Source organism: Chelonus insularis, unplaced genomic scaffold, assembly GCF_013357705.1.
Source record: "Chelonus insularis isolate UGA/USDA-ARS -01 unplaced genomic scaffold, ASM1335770v1 contig_67_pilon, whole genome shotgun sequence".
NCBI lineage: Eukaryota > Metazoa > Arthropoda > Insecta > Hymenoptera > Braconidae > Chelonus > Chelonus insularis.
The window spans coordinates 627200-653150 of NW_023276701.1; the positions used below are offsets into that span (position 1 = coordinate 627200).

At 28.1% G+C, this 25951-nt stretch overlaps 9 protein-coding genes across 11 annotated transcripts; 4 read left to right on the forward strand and 5 right to left on the reverse strand.

Moving 5' to 3' along the window:
• The first annotated feature begins 83 nt into the window (after nucleotides 1-83).
• Nucleotides 84-2845, forward strand: LOC118070733 (uncharacterized). The gene is made up of 7 exons (XM_035089516.1): nucleotides 84-690; nucleotides 757-901; nucleotides 973-1110; nucleotides 1261-1475; nucleotides 1581-1777; nucleotides 1851-2333; nucleotides 2405-2845. Exons 1-7 carry the CDS (start codon nucleotides 148-150, stop codon nucleotides 2757-2759), a joined length of 2076 nt encoding a protein of 691 aa, XP_034945407.1. The 5' UTR covers nucleotides 84-147; the 3' UTR covers nucleotides 2760-2845.
• Nucleotides 2846-3785: 940 nt separating this feature from the next.
• mRpL28 (mitochondrial ribosomal protein L28) lies at nucleotides 3786-5514 on the reverse strand. The gene is made up of 5 exons (XM_035089503.1): nucleotides 5373-5514; nucleotides 5052-5218; nucleotides 4524-4782; nucleotides 4292-4435; nucleotides 3786-4220 (listed from the first exon to the last, which is right to left on the reverse strand). The coding sequence occupies exons 1-5, from the start codon at nucleotides 5394-5396 to the stop codon at nucleotides 3987-3989; spliced, it is 828 nt and encodes a 275-aa protein (XP_034945394.1). The 5' UTR covers nucleotides 5397-5514; the 3' UTR covers nucleotides 3786-3986.
• A 54-nt stretch (nucleotides 5515-5568) lies between these two features.
• Nucleotides 5569-8629, forward strand: lqfR (clathrin interactor lqfR). 3 transcript variants are annotated; one of them, XM_035089501.1, is made up of 8 exons: nucleotides 5569-5707; nucleotides 6169-6251; nucleotides 6356-6435; nucleotides 6682-6803; nucleotides 6878-7913; nucleotides 7984-8079; nucleotides 8167-8382; nucleotides 8478-8629. In XM_035089501.1, exons 2-8 carry the CDS (start codon nucleotides 6211-6213, stop codon nucleotides 8546-8548), a joined length of 1662 nt encoding a protein of 553 aa, XP_034945392.1. In that variant the 5' UTR covers nucleotides 5569-5707; nucleotides 6169-6210; the 3' UTR covers nucleotides 8549-8629. The 3 variants fall into 3 exon arrangements, with proteins under 3 accessions (XP_034945392.1, XP_034945391.1, XP_034945393.1); XM_035089500.1 differs by having other exon boundaries at nucleotides 5614-6007; XM_035089502.1 differs by having other exon boundaries at nucleotides 5614-6251; nucleotides 8200-8382.
• A 4166-nt stretch (nucleotides 8630-12795) lies between these two features.
• Nucleotides 12796-14972, reverse strand: Nop56 (Nop56 ribonucleoprotein). The gene is made up of 2 exons (XM_035089565.1): nucleotides 14813-14972; nucleotides 12796-14571 (listed from the first exon to the last, which is right to left on the reverse strand). Exons 1-2 carry the CDS (start codon nucleotides 14813-14815, stop codon nucleotides 13045-13047), a joined length of 1530 nt encoding a protein of 509 aa, XP_034945456.1. The 5' UTR covers nucleotides 14816-14972; the 3' UTR covers nucleotides 12796-13044.
• A 386-nt stretch (nucleotides 14973-15358) lies between these two features.
• Nucleotides 15359-19635, forward strand: LOC118070717 (uncharacterized). Its single transcript, XM_035089496.1, has 9 exons — nucleotides 15359-15735; nucleotides 15813-15905; nucleotides 16031-16245; nucleotides 16336-16459; nucleotides 16728-16873; nucleotides 16947-17002; nucleotides 17076-17208; nucleotides 17309-17440; nucleotides 17513-19635. The coding sequence occupies exons 1-9, from the start codon at nucleotides 15448-15450 to the stop codon at nucleotides 19557-19559; spliced, it is 3234 nt and encodes a 1077-aa protein (XP_034945387.1). The 5' UTR covers nucleotides 15359-15447; the 3' UTR covers nucleotides 19560-19635.
• A 106-nt stretch (nucleotides 19636-19741) lies between these two features.
• On the reverse strand, nucleotides 19742-20653 carry mRpS28 (mitochondrial ribosomal protein S28). Its single transcript, XM_035089497.1, has 3 exons — nucleotides 20202-20653; nucleotides 20003-20124; nucleotides 19742-19926 (listed from the first exon to the last, which is right to left on the reverse strand). Exons 1-3 carry the CDS (start codon nucleotides 20532-20534, stop codon nucleotides 19761-19763), a joined length of 621 nt encoding a protein of 206 aa, XP_034945388.1. The 5' UTR covers nucleotides 20535-20653; the 3' UTR covers nucleotides 19742-19760.
• Nucleotides 20612-22772, forward strand: RpS11 (ribosomal protein S11). Its single transcript, XM_035089498.1, has 5 exons — nucleotides 20612-20736; nucleotides 21180-21305; nucleotides 21415-21620; nucleotides 21961-22102; nucleotides 22640-22772. The coding sequence occupies exons 1-4, from the start codon at nucleotides 20725-20727 to the stop codon at nucleotides 22082-22084; spliced, it is 468 nt and encodes a 155-aa protein (XP_034945389.1). The 5' UTR covers nucleotides 20612-20724; the 3' UTR covers nucleotides 22085-22102; nucleotides 22640-22772.
• A 5-nt stretch (nucleotides 22773-22777) lies between these two features.
• LOC118070749 (uncharacterized) lies at nucleotides 22778-24337 on the reverse strand. Its single transcript, XM_035089534.1, has 3 exons — nucleotides 24326-24337; nucleotides 24030-24089; nucleotides 22778-23162 (listed from the first exon to the last, which is right to left on the reverse strand). The coding sequence occupies exons 1-3, from the start codon at nucleotides 24335-24337 to the stop codon at nucleotides 22806-22808; spliced, it is 429 nt and encodes a 142-aa protein (XP_034945425.1). The 3' UTR covers nucleotides 22778-22805.
• On the reverse strand, nucleotides 24255-25946 carry LOC118070777 (lysM and putative peptidoglycan-binding domain-containing protein 4). The gene is made up of 3 exons (XM_035089589.1): nucleotides 25709-25946; nucleotides 25387-25591; nucleotides 24255-25253 (listed from the first exon to the last, which is right to left on the reverse strand). Exons 1-3 carry the CDS (start codon nucleotides 25750-25752, stop codon nucleotides 24609-24611), a joined length of 894 nt encoding a protein of 297 aa, XP_034945480.1. The 5' UTR covers nucleotides 25753-25946; the 3' UTR covers nucleotides 24255-24608.
• Between the last annotated feature and the right edge of the window lie 5 nt (nucleotides 25947-25951).

Sequence of the window (25951 nt, forward strand, 5' to 3'; positions counted from 1 at the left end):
CAATGTATTATCTTTTAGCTGTTGATTTATATGTAACGTTTTTGTTCTAGAAAGTTTAGTCAAATGTAGTTCACCTTAACAATTTAGTCAAAACCAACCGATAAGTATCAATTGCTGTTTAACAAATTACATTGAATTTTGTTCAAAATGATAAAAATTATTTTTATAATTGCGATTTTATTTCATTCACCGAATTGGGTTGAACCTCTTTCAATTCCTATTATCACTAACCTTCAGGATCTCATAGGACTTGCTCACGATATTGGTGATATAGCAGCCGGAAATATTCCATTCAAAAATTTTTTTAATCCAGCTGTAAATCCAATAAATACAGTACTGGATAAAATAGATGGTGTTGTTGAGCAGATAGAGAATCTGGACACTAAATTGGATGATTTATTAGCAACAGTTATTGCCCGACTTCCATTAGAAGACAATATCAACACTGATATACGTGATCTCCAACAGCTCCTCACTAGAATTGATGAGACATATGACGACTTTCTAGCGTACTCTCAGAATATATCGATATATGACGATGATACACTTTTAGACTTTGTCCATATTGTCACTTCTGCTCGTGATGGAAACATTCCAAATGTACTGAAAAAAATTTTCACCATTATAGTGCCGAAAGAAACAGCACTAGCTCGGGTTGGCTTTTTGGGAAACATGTTACAGAGAAGAACAGTAAGAAACTTTGTATATAAAATTATTTTATTGATTGTTTTACTCAGCAAATTCGATGATTTTCAGATGATGTCTCCTCTAGAGAAGTGTGGCTCACCTATTTCATTCCAAAATAGACTGTTACAAATTTACAACTTAATATCAATCACCGAAATGAGAGCTTTTGTGATGACTATGTTTGGTTTTAGGTTGAAAAGGGAGTTAAAAAATAGTCAATATTAATTTTAAACTCGATTATATCAATTTAGTGTTTGTACTGAATTACTAAAAAGTTTCTTTTAGGTAAATCAATTGGAGAAATAGCACGTGCTAAGAGTCAATTTGTTATGAGATTGGACCAATATCTGGTTGAATTCAGAAAGGTTATGCGAAAAGCTTCGAGAGAAATTTACCTTTGTGATCCTGAATCACTTACTGATCGTAAGCTTTATTTCATTTCTTCATCATTTCTTTTCCTGAAAGTCATAATGTTTATTTTGCAATCCTATTTCAACATCATTGTTTTTAACATGATACGACTATTCATGATCGAGCTACCTTAATAAGACTAAAACATTTTAAATTTTGTAGGAAGTAATTACTTAGAGTTCGAAGGACTGTTCACAGCTTTTGTAATAAATGAATATCAAGTAGATAAGAACTGCGCAACTACATGTCCGACACTCTCGCCAGCATCGTATAATCTTTGTTATGATTATGCTAGTCACTATTGCATGAAGCATCCTTGCCGTGGAAAAATTCATGATTGTGGTTGGATTGGTGGTCAAGTTGATATGTGCGAATATGTAAGTGGATGAAAAAAACCAGAGATATTGTTCCAAATTATGTAAAAATATTTATTGACTTATTTTAATCACCAGCCTAAAGGTTCTTTGAAACGCTATGAATAGGTAAGATCTTACGCTAATGGATGGTATGGAAGTTACTCAACCTGTTCCAATGGAACTTATGAAGAGGTAATTGGAGAATTGCGTGATATATATCGATGTGATACGTGTATATGTAAATGTGAAGAAAATTTAAAAGACTCTAAAGCTATAAGAACGTTTAGTTTACGAAAACAAATTACCAACATTGATGAAAATAAGTATGTTTTTTTCAATTAATTTCCAAAGAAGTATTTGTGAAGGAACATTAAATGTACCTGTTGATAATTCCAGAGTTTTATCAGACGTTAAGTTTGTCTTGAAAAACAAAATGATTCATATCCAAATTGAAGAAGCACCACTGCTTCCAATTGGTCAGTTAAACAAAAATGAATCATCTTGGGTTCCTCTTGAGGACTTTGAATATTTTCCCGAGTTCGCGGAGGGCTTATTTTTCCTCGTAAAAGAAAATTGGGATTACCATCATCTGTATATCGACGTCGATTATACGTTCATTCAAGGAGATCATAAAACATTGTATCTTGATGAAATATCAGCAGGGCCGAATTTTGTCGTAACAGGAGTAAGGTTGAATCATGAAACAGTTACATATAGTGATGATGGATCATCAAGAAATGTTAGTCCAATTCAACTAGAAATCCATGTCACACCTTTTGATTATTTAACTGGTAAACTAACCCCTACTGACGACAATCCATCAAGATGGATTGAACCACTGACTCAGCCCAAATTGCCACCAGCATACGCTAAACCAAGGTAACAAAATTTTATCAGTCTTTAAAATATATGAATTAACTATTCTGAACATTCGGTTTTCTTTCTTTCAGGGAAGAACTAGGAGATGGAGCAGAAAAAGTTTATCTAGATAACTCTGTACAAAATCCTCCTCATCTCCAACCCAATAAGTACATCAAATTCAAGCAGTCAACGATTTTTGATGATGCTGGTCAAAGTACACTTCCTTTCATGGATGCTAGATCTATAGCTCCTAGTAATTTTTTAGCATTTGACGGTCTTGGTCTCGCATATCGAGCTCATGATCAATACGGAGGATTCGTTATTTTAAAAGGAATGACCATCGACGCAACAAATTACATGGATGCAACAATGTCTGCTGAACAGCAGAAATATTACACGAAATATTCCCGTCAATCTGTGCGAAATACACCGTCTAACGGATAACGAAAAAATCGATGAAAACACTAGGTTTTAATATTATTAATGCATTGATAATGATGATAATTGAAAATCTTTAATTAAATTGAAGATTAAAACACCTAATAGTCTCTTTGCTTAATGTTAATTTTATTCTTTTTTAAACTTTGTTAAATGAAATTTAGATTTTATTCTGCATAATATTTCTATTTTATTGTTAATAGATAGTTTTCTTTAGAATTGATATTTTCTCGAAGAAAAGATTTTATGAAAGCAAATATAAATTCTATTCCTGGATGATCGAGTTTTATTTGGCAGCTTTTTTTTCTGCTGGCATCAACATTGTCAGTTTTCTTGATAGTTACTTTGTTTAAAAAATTTCTTCTAACAATCATAAACAATCAACATAATTTAGTATAAAAAGATTAAAATGTAATGTATTTGTCATTGAACAACACACCTTATCACAATAATTGGTGTAATAACACAAGCTGATATTTTTTTTAATATTCTTGCATCAATTATTATACAGTAGAATTCGGTTATAACGACTGCCAAGGGACCTGGTGACATTACGTCGTACTAACCGGAAGTCGTATTAAACGAACCGAAAAAAGTTTGTTTTTTATATACATAAACCAAACGAATGCCTAAACTTTCGTCGCTAAAAACGGTTGGTTGCTATATGCGAAGTTGTACTAAACGGACTACACTGTATTATTGTGCTAGAATACTTTAATAATTTTGAAATTTTATGACGAAATCTATAACTTCTGTGCCTTAGTAGCCAGAAAAATGGCAGATACGTATGTAAATGACAAACGTAATTTGAAATATGCAAGTCTGACGACAGTCTCACGTTGATTTGATTACTAGGGATATTCAGAAATTTTCACAGATTTACAGGATTTAAAAGTACGATCCTTGAAAAAGTTGAAAAAAAAATAATTCCAAATGACTTATTTTTCTTCGTTATTTTACAAATTATCATTTTAATTTCTTTTGTATGAAGTATATTAATAAAGATTTATTTTTTAAATATTTTACATACATTTCAAGTATCTTAACTATGTTAAAAAAGTCAGATGACAGCTGTATGATGTATTGAATGTTTAAATACAAATAATTATTCTAGAAACAAACAATTGTTCATATTTAAAGTTATTTTCATGGTATTTAATCGCCAATTTCTTCTTCGAGATAAAAAAAAAATACTTTTTCAGTATCACCTGACTACATACCTCAATCATCTTTTTAACTCTTTTCACTCCTTGCAAAAGGATTAACTTTTTCTAGCCACGATTGAGAAGCCAATTTTTCAGCTTCTTTTTGCTCTCCTAATTTGATTTTCTTCAATTCATTTATCAAATCAATTCGGTATTTCTTCTTCAAGGGTTCAACGACTTTGGCGTTTTCTTTTTCTTTGATGTATTTTTCACATGCTTCCACCCAACTTAATCCATACCATTCAATTTCTTCTCTCGTGTACTAAAAACACCAATTATCAATGAAATGAAGACTATTTTGATGACTTATAAGCTTAATGTTAAATATCTTACCGCTTTCAAGTATTCTTTATACTTCTCATAAACTTCTTCACGTTTCACTGGATCATCTGGATAAAGAGTTTTATCAGCCAGAGCTATAAGTATTTTTCTTTTTAAACCTAGAGCTAATTGAGACCGTAAATCACAAGCTGGTGTCTAGAAAAATGATTTTAAAATTAATTTAATTATAAAACTAATTATTAAAGATTGTTTTTAAAAACTGGGTTATTTGGCTGAAACTTACTTTTAATAGATAATGATCAAAGCCATAATGTTCATGAATTAAATCAATAGTTCTACGTGTTATGATTGTTCTCATATAAGTATTTAGTACTTCACTGTACACAACAGATTTCAATAATCTTGGAACAAAGAATTTAGGAACAATTGGAAGTTTCTCACTTTTCCTTATATAACCTTCAACTATTGCTTCTCCACCCCAAATTCCTTCATCCAATTCCTTGGGATAAAGGAGGGGAAGAGCAATATTTACGATTCGTTCGCTGAAAGATGAATTAATTTAATCAATATCTAATAGTTTTGTTAAATTAAACGGCAACAATAAAATTACAAATACTATGACTACAAATGAACAGAATGACAATCGTCTTGATAGAAAAAACAAAAAATTAGAGAGTAGACACCGGTAATGTACGGTGAGAGGAATAAATGAATTGTATAAAGTTGAAATGAATGCTTAGATTTTTATGACCGAATGTCAATAATGTTTATTAATAATGCTTCCATGCTAGTAAATGTTCTGAATACTTACGGCTGTCCTGTAACTTCATTTCGTTTCCATCTACCCTCTTCTTTGATATAATGAACAGCGGTTGGTTCCTTTATTTTCCATTCTGTCCAGAATTTTTTGTAAGCCTCTGGCAATTTAGCTCCAATACCTTTATCCCATCGAGTTGGTTTTCTGAATTTATAGAGTGCCTGTAATTATATAAAATTATTTTGGAAAAATTCCAAAAAACCTTTTTTATAACCTCAATATTTGGGATAAAGCATTGTAATCAATGACTGAAAATTACAATTTAATTTATTACAATGAACAAAATATTGTTCGGATAAACATTATAATACATACATTTCTTACAATCGATGATGACATAATATATTAACGAATAAAATTACATAAAAACTTTTTTATTTTAAATTCCCAATTTTTCTCTTCGTATACGACATGAAATTTAATATGGTGGGGGTTTCAGTCGGTAACATAATTTGTTGCGGCTGCAAACAACGTGTGCAGATGGCGAGGCAGTGATTTTCTCATTCCGCAAATTGCATGGCCGTGAAAGAGAGGGGCAGGACAACCGAAGATATACCAAATTATCAGTTGAAAATGGTTAGAGTGTAATCAAGTTCTCATTTAGTGAGCGTTACCACGCTCGTACAAACTTTTCAAAAACTTGTGTCTTTGTAAGTGTTATTACTGAATTAAAAAAACGTTGCTAAAACGTGCATTGATAATCTCTTATTCAATCATATGGTATCTCATAGGTTATAATTATCCGCCATTTTTTAATTTATTTTACACCTTTTATACACTCTTTTCTCATCATAACCATTCTCTTGATATCTCCAAGTGTGTGGTGGCATTCTAGGATTCGGAATACGTGTGTGAGTGCGTGCTAAGTATATTTTAGTGGGGGATTTTCAGGGAACGTGGAAGGTAAAAACATGGCAACCTTCTGATGACGTTCCTCACCTTCACGGCAGGTTGTTGATCACGGAATAATTACTGTTTTCACTATCATACACGTTATTGTTTTTTTTTTATTATTATTTTTTAATTCATTGTTCTAACGAAATTCTTTCTTTTACTTGATATTATCCACCTTTTTACCAAGATAAACACTTTAAAACAGATATAATTTTAGAAAAATTTAATTGTTTAAACAATAAACAATATTGTCGTCATAATGATGAACATGTGGAAAGTGCGGGAGCTTATGGACAAGGCGTAAGTTAATGACTATATTGGTTTTTTTTAATTGAAAAATAATACTTTAGCATTCTTTCATTGTTATCCAATAATTTTGTTATCTCATAATTTCCTGCTTTTAGGACTAATGTCGTCATGAATTATACTGAGACCGAAGCTAAAGTTCGAGAAGCAACGAATGACGATGCTTGGGGTCCTACAGGTAATTATCTATTTTTATCTATTGTTATCTTCAACGTCGTTGTTGTCTTGTGATGATTGAAAATTTGGCTTAAATAAGATTATTACCCTCAAAATAAAGACAGTATTTATCAAGAGTTATTACAAATAAATTGATATTTAATTGAAGAAAGACGTAAATATGATTTTATAATTGACTGGAAATTTGTTTTATTATTTAATAGTATTATTGAAAATTAAAATGATTATAATCGATATCATTTTACAGGTGCTATGATGCAAGAACTTGCACAAGCGACATTTACGTATGAACAATTTCCAGAAGTTATGTCCATGTTGTGGAAACGAATGTTGCAAGAGAATAAACGTAATTGGCGTAGAACATACAAGGTGAATGATTTTATTTATTATCTAAACAAAATAATAAATTAAATATAACCTAAATTATTTTTTATTTCCTGTAGAGTTTGCTTCTGCTTAATTATTTGGTGCGGAATGGTTCTGAAAGAGTAGTAACATCATCTCGGGAACATATTTATGACTTAAGATCACTAGAGAATTACACTTATATCGATGAAATTGGCAAAGATCAGGGAATAAATGTTCGACATAAAGTACGAGAGCTAATTGATTTTATTCAAGATGATGATAAATTACGTGAAGAAAGGAAAAAGGCAAAGAAAAATAAAGACAAATATGTTGGAATGTCAAGTGAAGCAATAGGAATGAATTTTTCAACTGATCGTTGGTCAGATAATCCAAAATGGACTACAAAACCAACGGAAAATTACAACGATTGGGATCGAGAATCGAGAACTCGAGGTTTCGAGGATACTAATAATAGTGATGATGGCGAACGAGAAGATTCTGATAACGAAGACAATAAATCACCGAAAAAGTTTGATAAAGATATTCGAGAATCAATTGATACTCTAGACAAACTAAAAAAATTTACGGTAATGACGGGGAGTAATTCGCCACAAAAATCGATAAAAAATGTCAAAAAAGTTGATTTAGGTGCTGCTGCCAATTATGGTAAAGACTTGTCAGGTTCAACTAAACAAGCATCAGGGGTACTAACTTCCAAAAATGATCTTTTAAATGATATATTTGATGCTAATGATGACAACTCTAGAGTGATTATTGATAATGATGATGATTTTAATCCTCGTGACACGAATCCATTCCCACAAACTGACAACCTAAATTCGAATTTTGGAGATTTTTCGTCAGCATTTGGTGGAAAAAATAATAAAAATAATAGTAGCAATGATGAATTTGCTGATTTTACGTCTGCTTTCAATTCCGAGTTGACGATAAGCAATGATAATAACTGGGTTACGTCGCAGACAACAGCTATTTCCGGTAATCTAATGGGAAATCAGGGGAATTTTGGTGGTATTATTAATCCAATTCAAACAACAACGATCACCGGAAATGACTTGATGGGCAATAATACATTAATTGGGAACCAAACCGTTAAAAATAACAACAATACAAGTTAGTTAGCAGTTACTTTATTGATTTTTATTTTTATGTTATTTACTTATTTCTAATTCTATTATTTCAGCAACTGATTTACTAACTGACTTTGATGGATTTAATGCGTTTAATGCCAGTTCTCAAGCTAATAATGCAAATCTTTTCAACTCTAACAATAATATAGGTAAGCTTAATACTTCTAAAAGTTGAAATGAAAATGAAGGCTTGTTATACATGAAAAAATTTTTTTTTTTTATTCTTGGAAATGAAGATAGAAGTAAAGGATTGTTGTTACCAATTCCAGTTACTGATAGAACGACCGGAACTACCACTGGAACTACAACGCAGATTGGCTCGACATGGGCGGGAGCAGGATTGAAAATTGATTTGGATAATTTGATGGGAAGTAAAAATAAACAATCAGGTCCAGCGCCATCAATGAATCAGCTGGCATCAACTAGCCCACAACATCAACCACGAATAATTGGTTAGATATTTAATTGCAATGGAGTTAAGCTTAATGAATGAAAGTTTAATAGAAACGTTAAAGTAAATAAACTGATTTTAAAAATTAATTTTTAGCTCCAACAATGAAAATGCAACCAATGGCAGCTCAACAAACCAGTCAAAATATCTTTTCGCCATTTCAATGAAATACAGAATGATAAATAAATAATCCTAATTATCGAATGTATAAAACTTATTCTCCATATTGAGAGCATTTTTTAATTTTTCATCAAAATTCAACGATTCAAGATATAGACGATAATGGTGGAGAACTTCTTGAAATAAACTATAAAAAAATAATTGTTATGTAGATGAAAATCGATAGTATCAATATTGATAATTTTTGATTAAAAATCGATTTTAGAATGATATTAGTCATAACCTGACAATACCGTGTGCTTCCTTGACACGAATTATGAGATATTTTAATATTAAGATCGTGAAATCTTCGAAACTAAGTTCACACTATGTTCAGGAGATGTTAAATTTAAAAAAAAGGCAGAATATGATTTATAGTCAACAGTAATAATTAAAAAATCAGTTATTTTTTGATTAATAATAGAAAACAGCTTCAATACTGCTATTATTGATATTTTACTTAGCTAGAAAAACATTTAATTGGATTTATAATAAATACTTTTATTTTTTTTTGAAGTTAAGTTTGATAAAAATATTTTTAATAAAAAAAAAAGATTTAAAAAACATACTTTTATGATAATTTAAAATTTAAGTAATGAATGTTTTCAATAATTTTGTTATAAATTTTAAATAGTTAATCAATGAATTAGCTAATGAAGCACAAACGATGCAATAATTAATGTTAAAAGGAAAACAATGGGAGATATAAAGAAAAATATTTTTATTTGTTTAATTTGCTACTAAAATTGATTTTTATTTAACATGAAAATCCAATTTTAATCATTCCAATGAACAATGAAAATTTTTTTTAAACATTGTGTATGGCATGTGTAAATAACTAGAATTTTGAATATGTAATCTAATAAGGTGATCAGAATATGTGCAGGAAAAATGGATAAATTACAAATCATTCATCTGAAGTGACAGCAAGTAACATAAAAAATGATAATTAATTGAAAATTAATTATATTAATCATGTTATTGTTGATAATATATTACATCATGTATTTTAATGATAGGATTAATGTAAACATATCAATTGATTTAACAAAAAGGAAATAATAACGAGGTTCTGTATAAATATAATGCATTTGTGTCATTGATTAATGAAGTTAAATATTGTGAAAACCCTAAGATGGGTTTAATCCTTCTTAAATAATAAAATATATTTTTTTTACACTGAGAAAAAAATTTACTTGGAAGCAAAAGGTTTTATTAAAGAATTAGTGTCAATTATGACATTGATTTATATAAGATTGTTTGTTAATTCTACCATTTATTGTTGAATAATTTTTCATACATCAAAATTGATGTAAATTTTTTTTAATCTTTACTGTGTATTAAATTATATGGTAGTGTATTTTGCTTCGGGATTTTTTTATTTATAAACTATTGAGGAAATAAGTGAATTATACAAATGAACTGGAAGATGAAAAAATTAATCATTATTAATTAACAATTTTCGTTGTTATAAGACAAAATTCTTTAATTGTTTTGTATTTTCTAGAGAAAATGTATTTTTGAATTATTTTTAAAAACTTATAATTTAAAAATACACTAAAAAAGTTTAATATAAAAATAGATAGAGAATCTTGTAATTTTCATGACAATTAATAATTTGAAAGTAATACACAAGCTAAGTAAACAATATTATGAATAAGATAATCATCCAGTTGAGTTACTTATTATTATTTTTTAATTATTGATTACATTAAAAGTATTCAAATGAATTTAGTAGCAATATTCTTGATTAATATTTTTATTCAAAAAAATAATTATATTACTCTCTGTAATGATATCAATTTTTTTTATGCTTCTAGCTTTGAATTTCAAATATGAATGTTTATTGCTTGTTAACATTTCAATCTCCTTAAAAGATTGTAAATTTTGAAATTTAATTTCAGAACAAGCATTTATGTTATCATGATAATTTTTTTCATCAGTACATAGAAAGCCTTTATCATTTAATTCTTACGTACCCAACTTCTACAGTAAAAAATAAATGATTTATTGTAATTACTCAGCAGGATGTTTAATTTATTAAAGAGTGAATTTTTTTTTCAGTGTAATGTCTGTGAACTAATTGTAATCAACTATTGTTTATTATGATTTTTTAATTGGTGAGAACCGTAAGATAAGTATTTAAGTTATTATTTATCAATCAACTATGACGATATACCCAATTAAACTTTCTATGAATTCATTTTGCAATAAATATGCTATTTGTTAATTAATTATTTACTATTTCACTCCTGATTACTGATTCCAATAACATCAATAATAGAAAATTGTACTTTCCACATTAATCAATGAATTATTGTTAAAAATAATTAACTAACAATCACGACGTTATTTTGAATTCATTTATCACATAAATAACAAAAAATATCCATTGTTATATTTTTTAAAATTTTATTAGACAATTATTTTAGATAATCACTTGTGATCATACATAACCATATATGAACGTGAAACTGCCTTGTTGGCACAAATTAATTATTTTTATTAGTTTTAAACATTTTTCTCGATTATAAATAAATAGTTACTAAATGATTAGTCAATATAATTATGAAAAAATTAAGTGTTTAAAATGATTAATTGATGAAGATAAAACATATATAGCTTCTTATATACTTGTTTTAACTCATTTTTCGGCTTTGAAAACGGATTTTCGTCGAATAAGTATCCGGAGTACAAAAAGCATAAAGAAGATCCTCAAGATTTTTTAGAGGGCGTTCACATTTTAAGTTATGATCACGTGATAATCCTTATTGGTAGTTAAATATCAAGTAAAAATTGCAATTGGCTTATCTGTTGATTTATTACTAGATTATATATAATTCAAATATATTTGAATTTCATCCAACTAGCTTAACGTTCGGCTCAACATTCATTTCCCCCCAAAGAACAAGTAAAAATATGCCGAAGCGAATACATCGACTAGGCGTATACATACACGTATATATACACTTGTTCTGATAGTTTGTACTCAAATATAAGCTTGTTTCATCATTGATGTTCCAGTCAACCAATTGCAATTTTTACTTGATATTTAACTACCAATAAGGATTATCACGTGATCATAACTTAAAATGTGAACGCCCTCTAAAAAATCTTGAGGATCTTCTTTATGCTTTTTGTACTCCGGATACTTATTCGACGAAAATCCGTTTTCAAAGCCGAAAAATGAGTTAAAACAAGTATATAAGAAGCTATATATGTTTTATCTTCATCAATTAATCATTTTAAACACTTAATTTTTTCATAATTATATTGACTAATCATTTAGTAACTATTTATTTATAATCGAGAAAAATGTTTAAAACTAATAAAAATAATTAATTTGTGCCAACAAGGAAGTCAATTGTAATTTTAAGTTATGTACAGTTTATTTATACATTATTTTATAATGAAGTTATAAACAATATAATGAATATTCTCTTTTCAACAATTGACAATAAATAAAAAAAAAAAAAACAAAAACGGTACGGTTTTGTTTATAAGTAACATTAATTAAATGTTTATCCGGATTTTATTCTCTAATAAACTATTGGTAACAATACATTTTTATATTATTAAAACAAAAAATGATACAGTTACCAAAAAAATATTATTTAATTTATTGATATTTCATTAATTATTTATTGCTAAAGCAATATTTATAATAAACAATGATGCATATTTTCATGATAGACCATTGGATAGTAAAGGAAGAAAATTAATAACACTTTTTCTTTAACTTCTCAATCGAAATAAAGAATAACTATTGTTTACTAACATAAACTCAGATAAATTTTTACAGCCATTTAACGATCGATTTTTTAAAATTAATACTCATTTTTTTTTGTAATTTTAATAATGGAGTATTCTTGAATAATAATTACCTGTATTTCTCCAAAAATGTGTATTTTGATTCAATCACTTTATTTAAAATTTCGACTTCTAGTTCTTAATATAACCTCAAATTTATTTGAATGAATTCTCTTTATTTCATCTTAAATTAAATCAAAAAATTTAAAAACATAATTATTCGCATACAAACTATCATACTTAATAATAAAAAAATATAAAACTTCAAATGTATTTTATGTTATCAATGAAATTAAAAAAAATTATTCGAGAAAAAATTTTTATTATAGAATATATTTTCTTATAATAATTATACATTCATTCAACTATTTTTCAGTAATAAGTGATTATTAATCGCAACAAAACACTTTTTGATGATAAAATTAAAAAATATTTTCAATTTTGATGATAAATGTAACCTAACTAACTTATCATTTCGCCATTAAGTATTCATTATTCGGTAAAATAGGCATGAAAACTGCATACATAATTAACAAACTATGTATACATTTGACAATATTTACAAAAAAGTAGAAAAAAAACAGAATATTTTAATTATTGATTAATTAAATATCGAACCTGTAGAAAAATATAATGTAAACAAAATTTACAATGTCAGTTCGATTAAAATGTTTTTTTATTTTCAAGACGAAATTTATTCATCATCAGCTTCAGACTTTTTCTTCTTCTTCTTTTTCTTTTTAGGCGCTTCAGCATCACCATTTTCTTCAACACCATTAACGCCATCTTCAGAGATGCCATTGCCGTCTCCATTGATCTCATCAATTTTTCTTTTCTTTCCCTTTTTTTTCTTCTTTTTCTTCGTCTCACTTTCTTCCACATTACCGTTGATCTCCTCAAATCCAATTCCATTACTTGGTCCTGTTTTCATAACTTTCTTTGCTTCTTCCAATGCTTCCTTCATAACTTCAATATTCTTCTTAGGAATATCTCCAGTCTCGTAGAACTTAAGCCGATCCTCCACCTGTTGCTTTAACATTTCACCAAAAATTTTCACGGGTACATCAGCAAAACAATCAATTCTCGAAGCTATCGAGCATTTGTTCGCCAAATATCTTGAAATCCGGCCTTTATTTTTAGCACCGGCACGGCCAATAAACGTCGAGTGGAAAAGTAATCCATACTTAGGTGTGTTACCACGAGTTTTTAAGGCTCTAAACAAAGCTTTTTCAGCTCCTAAGATTTGTACAGTAGATGCTGGATACTTTGCAAGGTTTGTCAACGATCCAGCATGAGCTATCAACCTAGCACCAACTTGATCTCCAATTAAAGCGGCTAAATTCGGCGCCACACCTGCCATTTTGGATCGCAAATATTCTGCCAATTGTTTTCGGTAATCAGCCAAAGCTATCACCCGACTAGCAAACATTTCAATGTTGATCAAATCCACTGGACTGATGTCCATACCCATTGATGACTTTGATGCATCAATAATGGCTTGAGCTTTCGCACTATCCATGACAATTTCTTCCAAGCCTTCTAATTTTTCTTCATTCAAAGTCTTCCTATTTTTGATGAACTTGGTCACCTTGGCATACATATAATTCTCAGGAACAATTTTCATTAACTCCGGGAAATGATAACTGTACCATTCTCGAATTCTCATACTGAATGTGTTAATGTCTTTGTCAAGTTGGTCCAACAATGCAATACTTTGAATGATCATGTTATCAACACGATGAACATTAAACTTGACTTTAGCACGTGAATAGCTGTGACCAAGACCCAATTGAGCAACTGCTGAACTTTTTGGAGTGAAACCTTTTACCAGATTGGCAAAATGGAAACGAATGCCGCGAATTAGTTCAGGAACGACACCCGTATGATCACATTTTATGCCCAAAGCTTCGGTTATAGAAGCGCCTAACTTTGGATCTGACACTCCAAGAATATACTTGGAGCTTTTTTTGGGGATACAGGAGTCTAAAAAGAATTTTAGATCCTCTGGAAGGACACCTTCAGATATGCTGTTGATACTTTCTAAGGCCGCTAGAGCATTTTTAAATGGAGAAAAGCCAGTTAGCTTGATTATTCCATTGAATCTTGATAGATCTGTGACTGAAGCCTCCACTTGGGGTAAAAGCATGCCCACTTCTTCGAATTCTTTGACAGCAAACACTGCATAGCCAGCTGCGTGCTCGTACAAAACAGATAATTTTGCCTGAACAAAAAATAAATCATATTTTATTGACATGTTAAAGACATTTTCACTAAAAAGTATAAATAAATAATAAAGATTCAAATTAATTAACACAAACTAAACATCTATGAACTCCAAATAAATTATTTTCTTTTGTTTACTTGGCTTTAACGCTTGGTATTTTATAGCAAATTGAGGTTAGGTACCGCAAATTTATAAAGTTGACAATTAAAAACTATTTTGAACACCGATTTTTACATACCATGTTAAAGATATTAATAACAACTATCTTTCTGTATCATTAAATTATTATTAATCACTTTATTTTCATTAATTAATTAATTTTTTTTATGAAAACGTGCAAAACAACCAGCCACTAGATACACATGTGGACTCATCATAGAAAGATAGGAAGTTAGACATTTGACTCATTTTTCCGGTACTGCTGAAGTCATTGACGTTTCGAGTGTTCAGATGATAAAAGCAATATTTTTACCGACGGAACGTGGCGCCAGTTTTAACAAAGTGAAACCTTCTTTAAATATCAGTGATCGTTTTGCATCATGTTTATTATTTGGATGGAATCAGAAAGTAAAAGTATCCACAAATTCATAGTATTTGTTTTATTGTTGATGATAAAAAGTTTTTATGATTGACAAATCAAAGGAGAATGCACGAAGAACCGTTAAATTATTTAAACACTGCACAAAATATGGATTATATCTTTGAAACTTCCTCAATTGACGCAAATTGCTGATTAAAAATGGTATAAATATTCATTTTTCTTCGGACTTATATCATTATTTATAATTGTGTCAATAATTTATTCTTCATATTATTTCTTAATTAGATTTTGATTATTATAAATATTATAACTAACAATATAAATTGACAACAATGACGTGGAATTTCTGGTATTGTTTCACAATTATTTTCAATTTATCTATCATTTTTACAGAATCAAAACCAAACTTACCATCTCTAATTATCGAAAATATCATACCTAAAAAAATAAATCCAGATTTACTGAGAATTGACATCAAAAAAGTAGATGGATCTGTGTTATATCAATTAGAATTTAAAAAAACAAAAGGAATTTTAGCAACTTCTAAAACACCAACAATTAAATATATTGATGATATTACGGATAAAAAAAAACTTCTTAAATTTTATCCTGATTATAAGGTAATATTATATAAAATTATATTAAATAAAATTTATTTTCAAATATCTAGACTTTAATAAAAATTTTTTATTTCAAGGTTATACAAGGAATTGGCAATTTTTCATTCTATCACGACATTGATAACAAAGCATCAGCAGTTTTATTTTCTGATAGTGATGGGTTTTATCTAGTAAGTTTATAGGATTTTTTACAACTTTAACTAAACAAATATAAATTTTTTAGATCGTCTATATCATTTATTTGAACTAATTAATCGAAAACCTTGAAATAATTATTCAATTATCATTTTTAAAGGATGGAATTATTGGCGATGTATTTAGATTAAATCGATTCCCAGTAAATTATTTAAATAATGTATTAAAACGATCACAGCAACATTTCATTCCAGAGTCAAATTCGAATATTGAAAATCTAGATGAGAATACTTTGTCTACATTAAATAATGTAGTTCAAAATGTTGGTGTTTATTATCCTGAGCTTCTTATTGTCTTGGATTATAATTTACTTGTGTAAGATGATGGATTAATAAGACCGATTCAATTTTTGAAGCTTAAACTAATTAATTAATTAATTAATTCAATGTTTATTTTTTTATGTAGAAATGTATCGAAAATTGAGGTGATTAAAAAACAGTTGGTTTATTGGAATGCTGTTGACATGCTATTTGCTTCGATGAAATCTCCAGAAATACATCTCAATATTGCAGCATTTATTTTGCCATCGGTAAAAACTTATGTACAATAAATGCTCGTTAATGACAAGTTCATTAATAATGAAACTTTTATTAGTATCTAGTACATTCTTTCATTGCGCGCAATCCTTTATTATTTATATAAAGTGATAGATTTCTCAAACTTGCTTTCAATATTTGTAAACTTGTTGATCGGCTTGGTATTAGTGAAGTTATACCGTACTGAATAATTATTAACAGATCATCATTAGTGATTGCTGATGCTTCAGACTTTGATGCTAAGTTTTATGTGTTTTTTAGAGCAAATATGCATTTCCATTCTTAGAAAATGATCCTGGAACTAAATTCGTTGACTTTTATGATGCTATTGAAGGAATTGAGGAGCTTTTTTACAAATATCGAGACCAAATATCTATTGATTATGACATTATTGTTGCTATGACAGGGTAAACATCATTATAAAACTTAAAAAACAATTTTTAAAATCAAATAGTAATTTCATATTATTCTTTTTTCAAGGGCAAAATTGTGTGTGAGACCGACCAGAGCAAATCCTGTGATGAATTGTATCAATGGTTTGTTATTTTATTTAGCTATTAAATTAAACTAAAAAGAATGTTTCAATTATAAATAATCGTAATGTTTTAGGTTTTTCTGAAGGAAAGCCAGATATAACAAATAAATTTGATGATGAACGTGAGGCAGTTGATTCTACAGCAATACTTCATTTTGATAATCAAGTATCGTCTTACACAAATGCTGCTCAAAAAATTGGATATATGTGAGACATCATTATCAATTAAATTCTTAACTTGAATTGAAGTTATTAAAGAAAAAAAATCTAATAATATTTATTTGTTCCAAAAAATGGTTTTAATCAGGTTCACTGGAGAATTCACGCGGAAAAAAGAGCAGAAAAAATGTCCAGGGATCATGGAAGAATACTATCGTCGTGGAAAATTTTCTCTATCTTGGTCAATATGTACTCAAAAAAAAGTTACTAATTATTTAGAGTCAGTATTATTTTTTTATTAATATAATATCATTTTAGATATTATTTTTAAAAAAAAATATTTTTTTTGTAGATCACCGAAAGCTGAAGCTTTAAAGAATTTCCCCAAATATATTTTAAAAAAAGAGAAAGTTCAAGTGATACCAACTGAGCCCCCAAAGCCATCAGAAGGATGGTTGAATAGTTTGAATAATTGGTTATTTAGCAAAAACAAAGACAAAAAGGATAAAGTAACTGATGTAATAAGTACTACAGAATCATTTTTATATGAAACAACTAATTCAATCATCAGCACAAAAGAATATTCATCTGAAGTAATTCAACAAACGACTGAAATCAATAATGTCAATGTTGATTTTCAGCAAGAATTGACGACCTCAGAAGCATCTTCATCTAAACAAATTCATTTAAGTACCACCAAAAAACCAGTTTTATCTAATATAATTGATGATGTTGTTGAACTTTCTGAGAAAATATCTGAAATCAATAATTCTATTGCTGATTTACAACAAGAATTTACAATCTCAAAAGCATCTTTATTTGAACAAGTTGATTTGATAACCACCACAGAAACATCTTTACCGAAAATAACTGGAAAAATACCTGAAATTACTGAACAACTACTTGAAATCAACAATAATAAAGATAATTTACAACAAGACCTCACTAATTCAGAAGTTCGTTCAGATGATCTCCCTACTACTTTGAACCCTAGTGTGTACTCTACATTAGAACCTTCATCGGAAAATTATTTAGGTTTCAAAGATGATATCAACACGATTTCAAGCCCTAGTGGACATTTCCCAATAGAACCTTCATCAGAGAATGAAAAAGTCAATGACACTAGTGAAATCTCAGCCCCTGGTGATTATTCCACTGTAAAGCTTCCATCAGAAACTTTTTTTGATGAAGATGAAAAATATGAATCCTCAAGTTTCGAGTCTAGGGTTGAAGAAGATCAAATAAGTACATTAGAACCATTAAATACTCATTTCGGGCTCAAAAAAGACGATCTAACATCAACAGTAGAATCATTAATTGAAAAACGTCAGCAAGTACATGATTATTACATTTTCGTTGATGTTACAGTTCCTAGTCATACAGATGTGTTTGAAAATAATTTAGTCAAATCGACAGTAAGTTCAGAATTAAATCAACAAAATCAATCGAGTGTATCAGTAGTGGATCCTGCTACTGAAGAGCAAGCAGGTCGTGATAAACGTCAAGATCGTTTTATTATTGACATTCCAAAGGCTTTCACCGAAAAAGGAGTGAACGAAAGAGAAAGACTACCGAAGGTCTTTGATAATGAAGCTATGGACTTTGAACAAAGTGACCAAGCAGTCCTGCTTAGTGATCAAGAAGTGATACGAACTTCTGATAAAGTTCTTTCAACTCTTAAACCAGATAAAACATTGTCAGACCTAAAAGTTTTAGCTCCGGAAAAGAATTTATTGACTTTTAAGCGATTAAAACGAATTCATCGATCGCAAATCAAAGAAAAACCATCTTCAAGCAATTTTATTAACACTGAAACCACTGAAAAGCTAAGTACGGAGCGATATTTCAACCAAGATAATTCAGGTCTGGACATTAACACATTCAATAACAACGAAGTCATCACTCAATCAATTACTGAAGAATATTCTCATCAAAATGATTCACTTGTAGATTTAAATGTATTGAATAATAAAACTACGACAAAGTCAGTTACTGAGCAATATTTAAATCAAGATGCTACAATTGTAAATGTAAATACATCAACAACATCAGCACCTTTGTTGGTAACATTGTTAAATAGAGTTCCTGGGTTGAATAATAGTTCAATAAAAATGGTTCAATATAATTCAACTACTGTTGATGAATTTATTCCAATGAGTGCATCAATAGCGTCTTCAACTGAATTAGCACCATCACCATCATGTAAACAAGAAAAAATAAATTTAGATGTGACATTACAGCTTAATATTAATACTAATGATAAAAATATTAAAACATTAAAGAAAAATTTTCATGGTGGCTCATTAGACCAAGAAAATGAAAATACAACAGATATCAATGATAATAACAGAGTTATTAGAAATATTATTAATTATTTACTGGAAAATTCCGATCGGTAATGATATTATATCAAATTGTTTAATATTAATATTAATTAATGATTGTTAATCCTGAGTATTGTTAATAAAGAAATATTTGTTATTGATCATCAATGATTATTGTTAGTTGATTGACTATGAAAAGCTTTTATAAAGCGTATTATTTGAACACAGCAGTAATCATTACTTGCATTGAACACTAATATTTATAAAATTTTACGTTTATTGTAATTTACTAGCAGTAACATTTTTCATTGGTGAATCTATTAGTCCGATTAATGTACAATCAGCTTCTAAGATAGTTAAATCTTTGCTTGCGCCTAAAAACAGGGTTGATAATTCCAATTCCTTTATTCGTAGCTTCACTGTTGCTCCTTTTATATATTGTCTGAAAAGTGTTTCAATTATTTATAATTATTTTTTAAAAATTTTATAGGAATACTATCATTATCCTTGAGCCTTACTTTCCATTTTTAAAAGGTCTAGGACACACACAATAGAATTTCCAGCCAAAATCAATGTATAAATCATCCCCAACGACATGAAAGATTGTTCCCGGAACTACTTTGCCTTTGGGATCACCCAACTGTTGAAAATAAGATGTTTTTATTAATAATTTGATTAAATATTTTTTTTTTGAATAAGTAAAGAATAGATACATACATCAATTAATGGAGAATGACGTAGTAGAGCTGCAAACGTGAGCTCTTTTTCAACAACTTTGGGTTCAGGTTCATTGAATTTATCAAATGCTTTAGCAAACCCAGTTAAATTGACATCGTTTTTTTGATTATTCTCATTATTATCAGTTAATTTTTCAGCAATGACATCACTTTCTGTTGCATTTATTATATTTTTATCGTCAGTAATTTCTGTTTGCGAGTTTTGATCTTTTTTGATTTCATTGCACAACTGTCGAACCAATGACGATGATACTGATTTTTTAGAGGTTAGAAAATTTTTAAATAATGAATCAATAAATTGGAATTTCAACATTGCAAACTAATTTGTTAATTGATTAAATGATCATAAAAAAAATTTGTATTGTTTTATTTGGTTTTGCAAATTGAGGTTTAGTACCGAAATTAACCGATGGGGACTGAGAAGGCGTCACTGCGTTCGGCCACCGGTTGTTTCCGTCAGTTTCCGATCTCATTCGGAATTGATCGGTCTTTCTTAGCGCAAAATGGCGGATCAGGTAACCTTATTGTGTTTAATATTAAATAAATTAACGAAATAATTATATTAAATGTGAAATTAATCAAAAACATACTTTTTAAATCTTCTTTAATAATTAAACAATAATAATTATCGATAAAACATATATAAAACTGATTTATTTATGTAAAAAAAGCAATGTTCTAATTTCACACGTGGTGACAGCGTTGGTAGCTTTATTTGTTAATAAGGAATAGCTTTTTTATTCTTAATATTTATCATAAAGTCAGTTTTGCTTCAACTATTGTTGAATATAACTGTCATACTTAATTATAGGAAGTAATTTATTTAATCATTTTGTGAAATTTATCAATTTAGTTGACAATATGAAGTCCAATTGTTCGTCATTGTTGCAAATTTGGAGTAAATTATTGACTCTTAAGTGATCTCAATGTTATTAAATTGATGAATTATTATGTTTAGACCGAGCGTGCATTCCAAAAGCAACCCACGGTTTTTTTAAACCGTAAAAAGGGAGTTGGAACCAAATCTCGTAAACCTAGTAGATACACCAGAAATGTTGGTTTGGGCTTCAAAACTCCAAGAGAGGTATTTTCTTTCATGTGTTCTGTACCGTTAAAAACATACTATTTAATCGACATATTTATTATTTATTAATTCATTGTTTTTTAATATTGTAATTAATAATTTTTCATAGGCAATTGAAGGTACCTACATCGACAAAAAATGTCCTTTCACTGGAAATGTATCGATAAGAGGACGAATTCTTACTGGAGTTGTACAAAAAATGAAAATGCAGAGAACTATTGTCATTCGACGTGATTATCTACATTATATCCGAAAATATAATCGTTTTGAAAAGAGACATAGAAATATGAGTGTACACTTGAGTCCTTGTTTCAGGTTTGTACTTCAAAAAATGTATTTTTACAAATTCATGAAATAAACATTAAACTTTAAGTTTTTGCCATTAAAAGTTCAATTTTATTTATATTTTATGAATTAATATGTCTTTGTTGAATGGAAAATTATGAGGAACAAAATATAACCTCACTTTTTTTACTTTTAAAGTTAAATCGTTATTGTAAATACATTATTATCTCTTAAATGATGATATTGACGACGGTCTTCTGACTACAAAGTGAAGTCATTTCGTCAACTGATTTTTTATTTCTAATTATTAATCATTAAAATATATTGGTAGAAGCCTTTTTAAAAATTAATTTGTATTTTGTTTGTGCAGAGATGTTGAAATAGGGGACGTAGTGACTATTGGAGAATGTCGTCCGTTAAGTAAAACTGTTAGATTTAATGTCCTTAAGGTTTCCAAAGGAACAGGATCAAAGAAGGCTTTCAAAAAATTCTGAAAAAACATCTTAATACAGGTAAAATTATAATTAAGAATTATTGTTTAATTTTTTAAGATAAGAATGTTGGAATTTATTTTTCTAAAATGGTTATTAAATTAATAAAAGAAAAAAATATTAACCCTAGAATCATACTATATTTTTCAATTTTATCTTCATGTTAACCGATTAGACATTGAATTTGAATTTCATTGTATTAACTACACAAATCTATTCATTGAAAGAATGAATATATTTTTAATATTTTTTGAATTTTTGATGAAATTTATGTGCTAAAATCAGTAAATAACATAATATTTTGAGTTATTAAAAAAATATAGGTTTTTAGAGTTATTCTTTTAGAGTTCATTAAAATAAAAACAATATTTGAATGATGAATGTGACGACGGTCTTCTGAATACAAATTGAACGACATTTTATCGTCTTCTGACTCAAATCTATATTTCAAAAATTTTTTTCAATTTAAATACTAATTATTATCATTAAATAGCAAAATGCTCCCTAAATAATATATTGTTAATTTAGTAAACTAATAAAAAAATTCACCCATTCTAGGTTCAACATAGAGGCATGGAGAACATTTCTTCAACCATTAATACGCATCAACAAAGATATCAATGAATCAAAAAATGTTCTAATTGCTTTTAAGTGACTGTTGACAACAATAAATTGATTTACATGAAGTAAATATAAAAGTTTTATTATTCATTTTCAATTTATTTCATTCATTAAAGTTTTCAAAAATTAATTTATCAATATCAACAGCTGATTTGTACCATTTTTCTCGAGAAAATATCATATAGTCAAATGAAACATTAAAAAATAAACTCCAATTTCGTGATTTAACACTATTATCCCAATACCAAAATACACCACTTAGTTGAGAAAATGGCTCGTAATAGGCACAAGGTTTTGATCGCATAAAAGTAGTATCTGATGTTGGATATAGTGAACAATCATATTCAGCATCTTGAAGGTTGATTTTTGAAGTATTAGGATTTACTTTCCAAGGTAATCCGGACTTATAATCGAATGCCAGTAGGTTTCTAATTGTTTCCAAGTCGTCAGCATTTGTGATCTTGATAAGAGAAAAACATTACTGAATTATGATGTAATGGATTGAATTAAAATATTAAAAAATGTTTTAAAAATATAGTGAATATTAAACATTCAATGGAATATTATCATTTGTCAATTAAATAATAGTTCAGTACTATTAGATAGTTTTTTAAGAATTTGATATTTTTTTATCTAAAAATTTTCATTAAACACAGCCCAACGAGAAAAAAATAGAAAGTACAATTGTTAGCTACTCAATTTTTATTTAAAGAATAAAATGATATTTATTGTTTTTATAAAAGCATAAGATTTGTTGGACTTATTCTTATGATTATAAAATTACATTTTTATACCATTATTTTATATTATTATATAATTAAAATGGGTAATATTAGTCACATGGCCGATAACTCTATCTTTCACATTTATAAAATTTTATTATTATTAATATTATTAAAAAAAATTTTATAAGTAATTCAAAGTGGTCAAAAAATATCTGCTGCAGATAAATAAAAAATGAATAATTTTCATAAATCAAAGATAAATGTTTGTTAAATATTATTTTTTTCAAATTGGTATACTTCTTTTTGTTTTAATATTGTAGTTGTGCAAATAAAACCTGTCAGAGTACTAATTATTGATACACAAGCGTTATAACTTTTAAAAATAAATATTTAAATAAATTTATATAGAAAGAATATTAAAATTATACCATATTGTTGGAAACAATTAGAAGATAATATAGTAAAGATTGTATCAGCATTTTTATAGATTTTTAACGTTCTAAGAATTACGAACTTTACTCTTACTGAATTTTAATGACTTCTGACTTCGATAAAATTAAAAACGAATGATTAAAAACCATCAATCTTGATAACAAGCTTACTTTGACATAAAATTGAGTTGTAACATGAACTAGAAAAGATATTTCTTCAACAAAAAAACTCTTGACTTATTTAAAAACATACTTTTTTTATATTTAAAATAATATTTGCAAAACAAAAAAAAAAATTTTATTGCATTTTTATTGTAATAAATGTTATTATTTTTCCCAACGATTTAAATAAACAAATAAAAGCCAAAAACTTGATAATTATCTTATGAAAACATATTATTATCAAAATATTTTATTATTTATTCATTTACTTATCTAAATGTTTATCTGCCATCAACATCAGGTACGTGAAGGCACATATTTATAAAAATTTATATAAATTTCCTTTAATTTTTATTATTATTATTATTTTAACACATTATTAAATTTTTAACTGGCCAATAAGCATCAAAATTTCATCAAATCACTGATCATTTAATTGAAAACCAGTCAATTAAATTTTCTTTAATTTATAAACAACCAATTTTTTAGTCCTCACCACTTTCAACCTTACTTCTTTTTAATAATCACTTTTATTGTTCTTTTAAAATCACCATTTTTTAAAATAAAATCCATAATTTAGTTGATTTATTAAACGTTGTCCTTGAGAGATTCGATATTTTTATCATACAAAGGATTTAATGGCAATCTTGTTCCCTTAAAATCAACTTCATGATGCTTATTATTGTTTTCAGCAACATAAAAAATATAAATAATCGGAAGAACAAAACCTAAGAGAATAGAAACTCCTAAAAGATGAATCCAAGACAATCCCCAATCCGCTCCACTGCATTTAAATGATTGAATAACTTGTGCTTCTGGTGTTGAATCTTTATCATATTCTTTATTTATCAATAATTCATCATGTTCACCATTTTCAGCAATGTTTGTATTATCCTTTGATGCTGATGGCTCACAAACAGAATTGAGTATTAAATTATTGATATCTAGAGATTGAGATTGACTGGTTGATGAAAGAGAAACATTAATTAGAGTTAATAAATTACATTGCTCTATATTTGATACTGCAATTGATGCAGTACTATCTTGAGACTCTTTTGCATCACTTAAATCTATTAATTTACTAGTTCTTGAATCTGAATTATTGTTTGTTGATCCATTTTCTTCATTTATTTCCGTGAATATCGAATATGGCTGCACTGGTACTTTTATTGTCCTTCGGGCGTAGATTTCATTCTCCTTGTGGATATTGTTGATGCGTTTCAACTCGGATATCTACCAAAAAACATTTTTTTGATGATTAAAAATAATTAAGTTGAAAACTAACTGCAATAATATTTTATAATTATGTTTAATGATTTAATTTGTTCTTTGAGAAGGATCTTCTTTCGAGGAATGAAATACTTACAGTGCATCGATATTTCAAGGCTAAAGCTTGGAGAGTATCTTCAGCTTTTAATGTAACATTAATCACCTCCACTTTCCTCGGAACCGATTTTTTAGGTTTCTGGGGCTGCAGTGGTATGTTTTCGTCACCAAATTCATCGTCAGAATATAGAAAAACATAATGAGGTGAACCGTCTTTTGGAATTCCTCTATGGTATGCAGAATATCTTTGAAAAAAAATAATAATGTTTTTTTAATTAATAATAATGGATTATTAAATTAATTTGATTGGACATTTGGACATGTTTTTGATAAATAATACTCCATTTTTATTTAATAAATACCTGGTTATTCCTGATTCATTAGTGCCAGTGGATTTTTTCCTCATATTGAGTAATTTTGAACAATTTGTAACATTTTAGCCGTTCTAAACGTATGGATTTTAGTAAAAAAATGTTACTCAACATTAATTTTGCTTTGTCTACGAACACATTAATGAATAAATGACGTATTGTATGATTGTTTTTTTACATACAATGATCAATTTAATTTTTTTATGTTTACAGCGCTGTCTACAGTCATTTTTT

Coding starts and splice junctions, on each gene's coding strand:
- LOC118070733 (XM_035089516.1), top strand. CDS start 148: ATGATAAAAATTATTTTTATAATTGCGATTTTATTTCATTCACCGAAT. Junction 1,111..1,260: donor TCCTGAATCACTTACTGATC/GTAAGCTTTATT, acceptor TAAATTTTGTAG/GAAGTAATTACTTAGAGTTC. Junction 1,476..1,580: donor AAGTTGATATGTGCGAATAT/GTAAGTGGATGA, acceptor CGCTATGAATAG/GTAAGATCTTACGCTAATGG.
- mRpL28 (XM_035089503.1), bottom strand. CDS start 5,396: ATGTCATCATCGATTGTAAGAAAT. Junction 4,783..5,051: donor AATGAAGTTACAGGACAGCC/GTAAGTATTCAG, acceptor TTCATCTTTCAG/CGAACGAATCGTAAATATTG. Junction 4,221..4,291: donor ATAAAGAATACTTGAAAGCG/GTAAGATATTTA, acceptor TGGTGTTTTTAG/TACACGAGAGAAGAAATTGA.
- lqfR (XM_035089501.1), top strand. CDS start 6,211: ATGATGAACATGTGGAAAGTGCGGGAGCTTATGGACAAGGC. Junction 6,804..6,877: donor ATTGGCGTAGAACATACAAG/GTGAATGATTTT, acceptor TATTTCCTGTAG/AGTTTGCTTCTGCTTAATTA. Junction 8,383..8,477: donor ACATCAACCACGAATAATTG/GTTAGATATTTA, acceptor ATTAATTTTTAG/CTCCAACAATGAAAATGCAA.
- LOC118070717 (XM_035089496.1), top strand. CDS start 15,448: ATGACGTGGAATTTCTGGTATTGTTTCACAATTATTTTCAATTTATCT. Junction 16,460..16,727: donor CAGCATTTATTTTGCCATCG/GTAAAAACTTAT, acceptor TGTGTTTTTTAG/AGCAAATATGCATTTCCATT. Junction 17,209..17,308: donor GCTCAAAAAATTGGATATAT/GTGAGACATCAT, acceptor GGTTTTAATCAG/GTTCACTGGAGAATTCACGC.
- mRpS28 (XM_035089497.1), bottom strand. CDS start 20,534: ATGTTGAAATTCCAATTTATTGATTCATTATTTAAAAATTTTCTAACC. Junction 20,125..20,201: donor GTCATTCTCCATTAATTGAT/GTATGTATCTAT, acceptor TATTTTCAACAG/TTGGGTGATCCCAAAGGCAA. Junction 19,927..20,002: donor AGACCTTTTAAAAATGGAAA/GTAAGGCTCAAG, acceptor AACACTTTTCAG/ACAATATATAAAAGGAGCAA.
- RpS11 (XM_035089498.1), top strand. Junction 21,306..21,414: donor GCTTCAAAACTCCAAGAGAG/GTATTTTCTTTC, acceptor AATTTTTCATAG/GCAATTGAAGGTACCTACAT. Junction 21,621..21,960: donor CACTTGAGTCCTTGTTTCAG/GTTTGTACTTCA, acceptor TTGTTTGTGCAG/AGATGTTGAAATAGGGGACG.
- LOC118070749 (XM_035089534.1), bottom strand. Junction 23,163..24,029: donor CAACTCAATTTTATGTCAAA/GTAAGCTTGTTA, acceptor TCTCTTATCAAG/ATCACAAATGCTGACGACTT.
- LOC118070777 (XM_035089589.1), bottom strand. CDS start 25,752: ATGAGGAAAAAATCCACTGGCACTAATGAATCAGGAATAACCAG. Junction 25,592..25,708: donor AATGAATCAGGAATAACCAG/GTATTTATTAAA, acceptor TTTTTTTCAAAG/ATATTCTGCATACCATAGAG. Junction 25,254..25,386: donor CCTTGAAATATCGATGCACT/GTAAGTATTTCA, acceptor GTTTTTTGGTAG/ATATCCGAGTTGAAACGCAT.